General features: G+C 36.8%; 2 gene segments (V, D, J or C); both read right to left on the reverse strand.

Moving 5' to 3' along the window:
- Positions 1-2,582: 2,582 nt before the first annotated feature.
- On the reverse strand, positions 2,583-8,039 carry LOC120439884. The segment is given in 2 exon segments: positions 2,583-2,884; positions 7,966-8,039. Coding segments are annotated over 2 exon segments (369 nt in total).
- A 1,470-nt stretch (positions 8,040-9,509) lies between these two features.
- On the reverse strand, positions 9,510-9,955 carry LOC116329294. The segment is given in 2 exon segments: positions 9,510-9,811; positions 9,895-9,955. Coding segments are annotated over 2 exon segments (345 nt in total).
- Between the last annotated feature and the right edge of the window lie 2,606 nt (positions 9,956-12,561).

Consider the following 12,561-nt stretch of genomic DNA (forward strand, 5'->3'; position numbering starts at 1 on the left):
GTTCATCACGAATGACTCAAAATTCCTGAAATGTCTCTGTCAACACATTTCGGGCAGTTTGTCCAAAATTTGTCCTTTCTGTGCTCCAGATGGGTTGATTGCATTAATATTTTTAATTTAAAAAAATTTAATCGCATTAATCATGATGAACATGTTAATTTTGAGAGCCCTAAAAAATATTAAAAGATAATTTTTAAAAAGTTGGAAGGATAGGGTCTGTGCATTGTGTCTCTTGAGGACAATAATAAACACCAGAGTCCTCTGATGTCAAGCTGCTCATCTGCAGATACAGCTGCTTTCTGTTGTTTCCTTTGGACATGGTAAACTGGTGCTGAACTGCCGTGAGCATAATTTCTTGCTACGACTACCTCGATAAAGAATTGTGATCCACTAAGGAATTTCCCCATTTATTAATTTTTTTGAGTAAAGACTCTTCAATTTGTTCAGGTTTGCTGATGTTTTGTGTTACTGTGGTATCGGGCACAGTAATACACAGCAGTGTCTTCAGGCTGCATATTCTGTCCGTTTAAAGTCACTGTCTTGCTTGAAGTGTCCAAGTCAATGCTGAACTTGCTCTTTAGTGAATCTTTATAGCGAGAGTCCCCAGTGTATTTAATCCCAATCCAATCCGATCCACTCCAAGCTGTCCAGTAGCTGCTAAGACAATAAGAGACCTGACAGGTGATAGTCAGACGCTGACCTGGCTGCACGATCACAGAGGCTGGCTGTGTCAGCTGTTCACACTTCACACCTGTGGAAAAAACATTGCAGACTGTAACAATAGTCTTTCTGTTCATAGTGGTCATAGTGTTTCTGTTCAGTGAGACTCACAGGATCCAGCAGTAGCAGCAGAGCTACAGAGAACATGTTGGTGCTCAAGATGATCTGATGGTCTCATCTTCTTCTGTGACTGACAGCATGATATCAGACTTTATATCAGCCTGTGAGGAAGTTTGATTTGCATACAGATGGATGCTGACAGATTATAAGAGAAAACAGATCACACTGTGCCATTTACTATAAGTAGTAAGAAACAATTTTAGTACAATTAAAAGGAAATATTATTTAAAAACAAATATAGTGTTGGATTTATTTTTCTTAAAAACAAAAAGTCCTTCAACTGTCAATTCAGACACGGCAGATAACCATATTTATATGTAAACATCCACCAAAAAAACAACAACTATACAACACAAATGCTTCACGAAACCAGCTTTATTGCATTTCTGAGTGTGAGGATTGAGTTAAATGTGTTTTCTGTAATTTGGGGGAAAAAAACCCTGAAATCAGTGTTTGATGAAGTTTGATGGGTTTGTGTACAGAGTTTCTTCCTCTTGTGTCACTGTGGCTCTCGCACAATAATAAACAGCTGAATCCTCAGTTGTTAAACTGCTCATCTGCAGATACACCTGCTTTCTGCTGTTGTCTCTGGAGATGGTAAACCGGCCTCTGAATGACTGAGAGTAGTAGGTGCTACTACTACTGTAGATCAAAGCGATCCATTCCAGACGTTTTCCAGCAGCCTGTCTGACCCAAGCTGCAGTAATATCACCGCCAAATCCTGAATATGTACAGGTCAGTCTGTGGGAGTCTCCAGGCCTTTTGACCACTGATTCAGACTCAGTCAGTGTTTGACCTTCAGAACCTAAAAGTGTTAAGAGTTCATTAGTGTAATCAAATTTTCCTCAGTCATAGTTTTATTTTTCCAATTAATTAGTTTGTCCTTACCAGCTGAGAAATAAAACAGAAAAAGAAAAAATATTAAATAAAAAGGTCTGATCATTGTAACAGTTGTTGTTGTTGTTGTTCAGTCTGCAGAGTGTATGTTGAGTCTTTGTGTTTTGTGCTGCCGTATATATGAAGTGACATTAGCAGTTTTGCATTGTCTCCTCCTCTTTTTGGTGGTTTCATGCTATAACGTTTTAATTCATGGGGCATAATTTAAACTGACGATATCATGAACACAAAAGACACTAAAAGTCACATAATATGACTTCATAAAAACAATCTACAATTCATTCATGGTCTTAGGGCTCCCCCTCTGGTGGTTTCATGGTATAACTGTTTGTGTGTGTTTTCTTCGGGTCATGCTGAACACAGTTCTAATACAAGTAACCATGTGTAGTGTCCATGCTGTCAGTGTTTGTGTTCAATGAGACTCACAGCATCCAGCAGCAGCAGCAGAGCTACAGTTTTCTACAGGGAGCTTCTCTCCTTCTGTTGCAACCAAGTGTCTTATATAAAGTCCTTATGTTAGTCTGGAAGGAAGGTTATTTTCAGTGTACTCTATAAACCAGAGAAAAGAAAGTTTTGAAAGTATTAACTCAAAGTATTTCTTTATTACTCATTAAAAAATTTTAACACAATTATACAAGGTGAATTTTAATATTTACACTTTAAATAAATACAAAATTTAAATACACAATATTTCATGTTCAGTGTTCTTGATGAAGCTGCTTGATGGGGGTTTTTGTTGTTGTTGTTGTTGTTTTTAACATGCTGGACATGCTTTGAATGGAAGAAAGCAAATTCTGACTTGGCTGAGTTTTTGTACAGCGTTTCTTCTTCTTGTGTCACTGTGGCTATCGAGCACAATAATAAACAGCTGAATCCTCAGCTGTCAGGCTGTTCATCTGCAGATACACCTGCTTTCTGCTGTTGTCTCTGGAGATGGTAAACCGGCCTCTGACTGACTGAGAGTAGTAGATGCTACCACTGCCACTGCTGATCCAAGCAATCCACTCCAGTCCTTTTCCAGCAGCCTGTCTGATCCAAGCACCATGAATATCACTGCTGAACCCTGAGTATGTACAGGTCAGTCTGTGGGAGTCTCCAGGCCTTTTAACCACTGGTTCAGACTCAGTCAGTGTTTGACCCTCAGTACCTACAGAAATGTTAACTTTTTAGTACAATCACTTTTTGTTATGTCAGTTTAAATGTTCAACAAAATGTGTCCTTACCAGCCAAGAAACAACATAGTATGTGTAAAATAACTAAATAAACAGATGTGATCATTGTTAAAGTTGTTAAAGTTGTTGTCCAGTCAAAAGCTTGTCTATTACACTGAGTCACAACACTTACTCTTCAACATATATAAATGAACTGAAAGAATGAGATTTGCATCGACTCCTCCTCCTCACTGACAAATACCAGTTTTCTCAAAGTAAAAACTTGAAAAAACAGAAAAGTATCATTTTCTTGTTTTTGATTATAGTTTATTTTTACTTTATAATACATACATTTTCAAATATTAAAACTTACATTAGATCAAAAGACTTATTTCATACCAAAGGTCTTTTATAAGATCTCAAACTCAGAAGTATTCAAAGGAAGTTGCCCAAGTTTTTGTGTGACTACTAATGACAGGATTTAAGCATTTAGCAGCTAAGCCACTCCTTTACATAGAAAGCAGTATGTGCTGTGTTGACTGCTATAATAAGTATATGACCCAAAATTTATGTTTCACTGGCAACATGCTGATGGTATTTGTGTGCATTATATGGATCCAGTCTCTGTAATTCATTATTTCTACCGCAGCACTTGTGTGTAATATGGGGAGCACTTTACTTGACTCAGCTGTAAACCAGTTATGTGCAGGAGAAACTACTGGAAATCTTGGTTTTAATTACTAATTAAAAGGTCATAATATGTTTTTTCACAACTTATTTCAATACTTAAATTTGCTCTGGAAAGTGTAATTGTGAAAATTCTAGTTAACCCTCACATTTACATTTAGGTGTTTATAACTTCACTGTAGGATTCTTGTATAACCTTTGTTTGCTTAGATGAAGTATGTGTATGTGTCAGTATGACCTGCTGTAAAACAGCTTAGCAAAGCCTAAGGATGTTTCACTATTGCTCAGAATGATGAACTCTCAGGAAGGCCAGCATCTGGGAAATGATAGTGGGAGTCTTCCCTGTCCAGCAGCAGCCTGGGTGAGACATACAGAGAGTTTGTGCGATGTTATAAAAGGGACACTGCGACGCCCCGAGGTTAGAGCTCTTATGTATGTATAACCGTGATGTTTTGATGTGTGCGTTTGCTCTGCTGCATGCAGTAATAAAATAGCTTGACCACAGCTGACCTGGTTGCAGACTTTATTAACACAAAAATCCACGACAAAAGCAACTAGTTAAGTTCAGTTACTGAATATCATATATTTAAGTCCATTTGCAGTATTTTCATTTTTTCATTGTCCTGTAAATAAATAAACAAAATCTTAAAGTACATTAGCTAAGTAAGATCATTTAGATTTCAGATACAAAAGTTTAAAATATATATGAAGTGAGAGCTCTCTGTGGCTGGTGCATGATGATCAATTACTTTTGCCTCCAAGAAATCCCACACTGAGAAGTTAGATGGACGTTTTCTGTTACATCCGAGTGTTTTGGGACCAAAGTTAAAACTGAAAGAAGCAGGAGAACCGTGAACCTTTGTTGCAACAGTGGCGCCTCAGCACACAGGAAACTACAGGTTTGATGACTATCACAGTAAGAGACGTCATTGTTTCAACACAAAAAGAAACTTTGCATTCATGACTACAGAATTTGATGAGACATATTTCAAGAGGGGGCAAGGAGGATTGAAACATTAAACCTTTAAAGCCTAAATCATGAATTAATTGTCAGATAATTCAAATTAAATCATTTTGCAGTAAAAAAATAAATATTAAAAAAACATATGAATTTTATTTTGTATCATATTTGCTACATCCAGCATTGTTTTGTGCAGTTTTTTGCTTTAAAATGTGAAATTGGTTTAGATTTTTATTTGGGGCAGGGAACGCACTGATGATGTCTCAAAAACACAAAAACTGTATGTATCAAATATGATACACTCGGCATTAAGGGGTTAAGAATTTGAGTGTTAAAACAGAAATGTATCAAAACTTACACAAATCCAACTGAGTTGCTGTCCTATTGGAAACATGTAGACCTATGAGCCTCCTCTGAGGTGAGTGTGAGTAAGGAACAACCATCGGACTCACCAGCAGCAGGACTGGAGCAGGGTATTAGTACACACACACTGTATCCAAGTGCTGTAAGGATTTGTAAAGAAAACCTTACAGCACTGCAGACACACTGTTTGACAGTCCCAGTATAAAATATAATTAAGATTAGCATTCACTTTCTCCTAAAAGGGAGAAGGAAAAGAATCACTGGAAGTGATAAAACAAAGTCTTCACACAGTGTGACTGAGTTTGATTGTTTTTGAAATAAAAAAACACTTTTGATTTCAGAGAATATGTAGCATGGATCTTTTACGCAGGCAGGATTGTTTTTTCTTAGAAAAACGATCTTGAATTGTTCAGTGGTCTGAGAGCTCATGTTGTAAACAGGCACTTAGGGGTTCTTGATCTACTCTTAATGTCTGATTTCTGTCAGTCTCTGGGAAAGTAATGTACAGCAGTGTCTTTAGGTTGCACAATCTGTCTAAATGCTGTCACTGTGTCATGGCGGGGCATCCTGGTGTTTTTATTAAACGGATCCAAAACACAGACACAGGAGGAGACAGCACTGTACCGATGGTACCGTCTAAAACCTAATCTAGAATAACGCTCAACTAAATCCTAACTGATAATACCAACATAAGACTTAACATATTTTCAATATAATATAAGAAATCAAAAATACAAAATGAACTCAAAATGCTGGGTTTCAGACCCAGCCCCTGACTTAAAGATTTGCTGGAAGAGTCTAAGCTTATGCTAACCTTGTTCTTTGGAGTGTAAATTTCCAGCATTTCATTCCACTCAACTCCAGTCCTTTCCCTGCAGGTTGTAATTAGTATTAATAAATGATAAGCGGTTAACTGTGGTGAAGCTTTGTAAATTGTTTTTACTTTACTTCTGAATGACTGACAGTAGCAGGATCTACTACTTTCATAAGTGATCCAAATAATTCACTTCAGTCCTTTTCCAGCAGCCTGTCTGACTAAAGCTGCATCAATATCACCACCACAACCCAAGTATGTACAGTTCACTCTCCTTTAAAAGACAGACAAACACATTTTTAGTTATTCAAGCTAACCTTTATAATGGACAAATAATATACTTACATTGCTTTATTTTTTTTCCTCATGTCACCAGTTTGGTCCAACTTAGAAAGCATTAGCCCATCTGTAGAAGCCATTTTTGGGTTGATACCTTATGTATGTTGCTAGAGGTCACCTTTGGAGTTTTCTGTATGTTATGTTTATGTGGAGGTATTTAAGGTAGACACTCGTGATTAGCGGCAGGTGTGTTGTTGATTGGAAAAAAAATGTTTGTGACCGCTGCCCTATTATGTTAAATGGTGTTGGAACAAAGATCTAAAGGACAAGATAAGTACGGCTGAGTTATTGGACTGTATCAAGTTTAATAAGTTCATGCATACCAGTGACATTGTGTCACCCCTGCCAACGAACACCTCAGTGGCTTCAAGCCTAGGCTTAGCCTCTATACCATCTTTTCTTATGGTGGATAAAAACAGAGAAAACCCTGAGACAAAGATAGAAGTTGCAAACTCAGTAGCTTGAAGATCTGTAACAGGATTGTTAGGGAGTGACGAGTGAATTATAAAATTTAACATTATTTATATTTATGTGGCTACGTATTCTTAACCACCAGCCCAGCAGATGGTTAACAGCAGCAGTCCTGTCCTGTAGTCCATACTGTTAAACTGCATGTCCTTAACTCACTGTCAACTTCTCTGAAGTCAGATAAGTAGAAGAGAAATAAATCAGGCTTTTGCATCAATTCCACAGGAAACAAAAATGAATTATTCTAATATGCTATAAAAATGTACAAGTAAATATTAGTTTAAACCCTTATAAACTGTTCATATTATATGCCTTCACATTATGACCCTGGCTAACTTTGACCAAGGTCAGGAATTCCCCATAATAAGTTTCTGTTATTACAAAATGTCTACCTGATTTTGATCTACATATCTGTTAAAATGGTGTAAATAGTCTGACCTCTGACATTAATAAATAATGATTAATCATTAATAAATACCAAAAAGTTGATTCTGTTCATCTGAACATAGCGTTTTCAGTGGACCATGGATGACAAACATTTCGTCACTCATCCATGGTCTTTGGTCAGTGGTTGTTGGTCAAAGTGAATGACAATTTCCATATTAATGATGAAGAAACTGATCTCAGAGCTCATTTTCAGTGGTGCTAGTTTCAGTCATTGTGCACATGTACTGTTTATAAGGTTGGGAAAACCTGCAGTCAGCTGAGACTGAAGACGTCACTCTGACGAGTTTCTCCCACTGAAAACGTTACATCCAGATGAACAGAAACAACTTTTGGTGATTTCCTTACCTGGATGATTGAGAATTTATCAAGACATCATTCATAAATGTTTCAGTGAACAGGGAGAATTTATTTAGGTTTAACAACACTTGTTTACGATAAATATAACAGTCAGTGAGGAAGTTTGCTGAAAAATTTCAAATTCAAATTTTAACACTGGCAGTTTTAAAAATGTTTTGGTGTATGCAAAAGAAAATTATAATTCCCAACATTAGTTCAGATTATATTATTATTATTATGTTATTATATAACATAGAGCAAATGAGCACACACAAGATACAATATTTAATGATATGAGATCCTGATAATCCTGTATTATTTCTTTCTTTCGGTGCGCTGATCTTTAATAATTTTTCAAAGTGAACTAAAAAGCAAATTGAGCATTGTTTTGTTTTTCTGACTTGGTTTGATGTGCTGAGTTTTTGTACAGCGTTTCTTCCTCTTGTGTCACTGTGATCTGTCTGATCCAAGCAGCATGAATATCACCAGTATATGTACAGGTCAGTCTGTGGGAGTCTCCAGGCCTTTTAACCACTGATTCAGACTCAGTCAGTGTTTGACTCTCAGTACCTGCAGACAAACAAGAATAATTAGTGACTGTTTTCCAAGCATATCATTTCGCTTTCACAAGAATGTTAGTAAAACGACTGCACTTTCCTTACCAGCCCAGTAAATTGAAAGGATTAGAAAAACAACCATAAACTCAGGATGATTCATTGTCAAGGCCATTTGTCTCTGCTCTGTGTACAGTGGTGGTTAATCATGTATTCCCTGTCTTATATTCTGCATCATGTCTTCAAACATGGTAGAGATCATAGTTTGCATCAGCTCCTCCTCCTCAAAGACAAACACACATCCTCTACTTCAAGTTAACACATTGTATTTTTAATTATTCAGACCAATCTTCTGAATGCAGAAACTATATGTACTTTTTCCTCTGATCAACCATTCATACAATTTTTAATAAGTTGACTTAACGAGGAAATAAAAACTTTAAGATCAAGGATCTCTTCTAAGAGAGTGTTTGTCAGTGTTTTTCCGATATCAGACAAACACAGAATACTGTACCCAGTTATGCCAGTTATTCTTTAATTTATTTTTATGTGGCTACTTCTCCTTAAAAAAATTTTTAAAACATGAAATAAAACCGCATGATCTTATTTTTCGTTGATTTTTTATTTATAATTTTGACTAAACATTAAGCTACGTACACACAGCTGTGTTAGTGTACGTACACTCAGACATGACTCGCTCACTGCTTAAGATTCCTTAAAAATGCAGTTTTCCTTTGTTTGACCCAAAATCATAGATCTAAAATCCATCTGAACAGATAACAGTCACATTTGACCCAGAAAAGAACACAAACATTCTCAATACTCTTTATTAGTAGAAGTAACATCAGCCTGCCTTTTGTTTCTGTTCAGCCGTAAAACAGCCGTACTTTTATCAGTTAGAACTTTAGAGCTCTCACTTTCCTGTCCAGCATTTTTAAGGTTTTCAGTGAAATGACTTCAATCTATTTTTAAATGTGTATGAGAGAGTATATACAATAACACACGGTCAACAGCAGCAGTGAAATTGCTCTTCAACTGAAAGCAAATATGAACACGTGCTCTCAGAACAGGTTTAACTGCAACAAATCTGCTGCTGTTGCTCATCTGCTCAAAGGTTCAGATGTTCTTCTGCATATCTTGGTTGTACTGAGCGGTTATTTGAGTTACTGTTGATTTCGGCTCAAAGCTGTCTGGAAATTTTCCTCTGACCTCTGACATCAGCGAGGCCTTTTCTCCTGCCACACACTGAATATTTTCTCTTTTTCAGACCATTCATGGCAGATCAGCAGTTTCTAAAACACCTAATAAAATGGCTGCTTAATGCACTTTATGTGATGTTATTGGACTGTACAGTAGCTGTTGCTATAATCTCACATTATATCTGAGCATTGATTAATTATTGATTACCTTGAATAACAGAAGTAAAGACAAGGAGTCTTTAAGTTTTGTTCACCCAATTATTTTATTCAAGTGTTTGTTACTCATCATTTAAACCCACCATATTTAAACAGTTATGAGACTACAACAAGAGTAACTTTCTTAGAAGAACATCTTAAATTCATTTATGGTCTTTGAGCTCCTCCTCTGGTGGCTTCATGCTACAGTTGTTCAGGCCCTGAGAGGTTTTTGTTCAGGGGTCTTAACAGTTTGTGTTACTGTGAGACTCTGGCACAGTAATACACAGCAGAGTCTTCAGGCTGCATGTTCTGTCCATTTAGAGTCACTGTCTTGCTTGAAGTGTCCAAGTCAATGCTGAACTTGCTCTTTAGTGAATCTTTATAGTAAGAGCTCCCAGTATTTTTCACCCCAATCCACTCCAGTCCTTTCCCTGCAGGCTGTCGGATCCAAGCTGTGTAGTAGCCAAGTGAATAAGAGACCTGACAGGTGATGGTCAGACGCTGACCTGGCTGCAGTATAACAGAGGGTGGCTGTGTCAGCTGCTCACAGTTTACACCTGTGGAAAAAACACGTTGAATGCAGTCAAATTAAAACTGTGTAGTTTTCATGCTGTCAGTGTTTGTGTTCAGTGAGACTCACAGGATCCAGCAGCCAGCAGCAGCAGCAGAGCTACAGAGAACATGTTGGTGCTGAAAGTGATCTCCCAGGAGCTTCTATTCTTCTTTTGCAACCAGCAGCAATATATCAAGTCTGTGGGGGGGCTTACTTTGCATACAGATGGACGCTGATACATTATTAGAGATACACTGATTGTTCAAGCAGTAATAGAGACTGTGTTTTTAACATTGTTAAAAGATGAAAAACAAAAACAATCTTAAAAAATAACTCTGAGGTTGAAGGGTATTTCATTCATAAAAACCTGAATTTTAAAAGGAAAATTAAAACTTGCCCCGTGACAGATTATTGACCTCTCCAGGGTGACCCTGCCTCTTTGGCTTTTGGCTGCTGGAATAAGAATGAGAAAAGCAAGCCAAATATAATTTCTGATCTTTGTTTAAGCCATTTGTCTCTGCCCAGTCTACAGTGCAGACATCAATATTAGAGGAAGAGGAGAACTTCAGTAGTTACGACCTTACTTGACTCTGTATGTTGAGTCCATACAACGTGACAAAGTCTGATTTGATTGCTAATAAAATTGAAAGAAAAAAACACTTTTTCGTCATTTAAAAAAATGTTATAACATTTACTGTACATGTAAATGTTATGTTCTATATTTGTGTATATAAACAAGTACTTTGCACAACTTATTGGTTTATAGATTAAAGTGTACAATATAAAAAATAAATACAAGCTCGCAAACCAAAATTTTTTTTAACGAAAGTATTTTATGTCATAAATTAATCCGTTTATAACGTCATTGATCAGTTTCATGTACTGGCCTTTTATTTTAGAGCTTTATCAATACTTACAAACTCAAAAAAAAGGTTCTTGCTAACGAGTTTAAAAAAATAAACAGAAACAACAGGAATTTATTAGAGTCTTAGAGATTTTTCTTTCTGTGAATGTGACTGTGGCCCTGTAATACACAGCAGTGTATTCGGGCTGAATATTCTGTCCATTTACTGTAGAGTCTCTCTGCTGCAGACTCCATAAAAACACAACATAACAGATCACAGTTTGCATTTATATAAAATAGCACAGATTCTTTTCAATCATTTTTCTTTTCTGTTTTTGTATTGCATTGAATCTGAAGGGAAAAAATTACTGTATCATGAGATTGTGAAATTTGTTTTTCATAACATATAATAAAACAAAATTAATAAAATAGTAATAAAACCGTTCTAACAAGTTATGAAAGGATAGGGTCTGTGCTTTATGTCTCTTGAGGACATTAATAAACAGCAGAGTCTTCTGATGTCAAGCTGCTCATCTACAGATACAGCTGCTTTCTGTTGTTGAGATGGTAAACTGGTGCTGAACTGCTGTGAGCATAGTTTCTTGCTACGACTACCTCGATCAAGAATAGCAACACAATAAGGAATTTCCACATTTTTTTTCTCTTTTCATTTTGAATAAATAGACCCTTCAATTCATTATTGGTCTTGGAGCTCCTCCTCTGGTGGCTTCATGTTACAAATGTGTACATGTAGTGAGGGGATTTTGTTCAGGTCTGCTGATGTTTTGGATTACTGTGACTCTCTGGCACAGTAATACACAGCAGTGTCTTCAGGCTGCACATTCTGTCCATTTAAAGTCACTGTGTTGCTTGAAGTGTCTAAATCAATGCTGAATTTGTTCTTTAGTGAATCTTTGTAGTAAGAGCTCCCAGTACTTTTCATCCCAATCCATTCCAGTCCTTTCCCTGCAGGCTGTCAGATCCAAACAACATGAATATCACGACTGAACCCTGAGTATGTGCAGGTCAGTCTGGGCGATTGTCCAGGCCTTTTAATCACTGATGCTTGCTTGAAGTGTCTACATCAATGCTAAACTTATTCTTCTGTGAGTCTTTATAGTGAGAGCTCTCACTACTTTTCATCCCAATCCACTCCAGTCTTTTGCCTGCAGGCTGTCTGATCAGCTGTCCAAGATGACAGGTGATGGTAAGTCTTCAGTTCATTTCTGAATAGCTAAAAGCAAATTATGACTTGGTTTGATGTTTTGAGGTTTTGTACAATGGAAGAGAGGAGGAAGAACCTCTTGTGTCACTGCGGCTCTCGAGCACAATAATAAACAGCAGAATCCTCAGTCATCAAGCTGTTCATCTGCAAATACACCTGCTTTCTGTTGTTGTCTCTGGAGATGGTACATCTGCCTCTGAATGACTGACAGTAGTCTTTGCTGCTACCACTGATATAAAAGATCCATTCCAGTCCTTCTCCAGCAGCCTGTCTGATCCAAACATAATGACCATAATCACCACTGAACCCTGAGTATGTACAGGTCAGTCTGTGGGGATGTCCAGGCCTTTGAACCACTGGTTCAGACTCAGTCCGTGTTTGACCTTCAGTACCATGGACAAACAGCTCATTAGGTACAATGATGCAAACATTTTCTTTGTCTTTTCATTTTAGATATATTTAAGGCACATTAATCCAAGCATTTTTCCTCATAATTTTAGGACAAATGCTTTGCAACACATATGAAAATACAAAAGACATCAGTTTTGAATTGACTCCTCCTGTGAAGGAGTGAAAACCAAAAGAAACATAAAAAATGTAAGTATTAAATCATTTGATGATACAGTATTACATAAGAAAACACACAGTATATTTATATGTTAAACCAATACTGGAAAATGTGATA

This window comes from Oreochromis aureus, linkage group 4, assembly GCF_013358895.1.
Source record: "Oreochromis aureus strain Israel breed Guangdong linkage group 4, ZZ_aureus, whole genome shotgun sequence".
In the NCBI taxonomy this organism is placed as follows: Eukaryota; Metazoa; Chordata; class Actinopteri; order Cichliformes; family Cichlidae; genus Oreochromis; species Oreochromis aureus.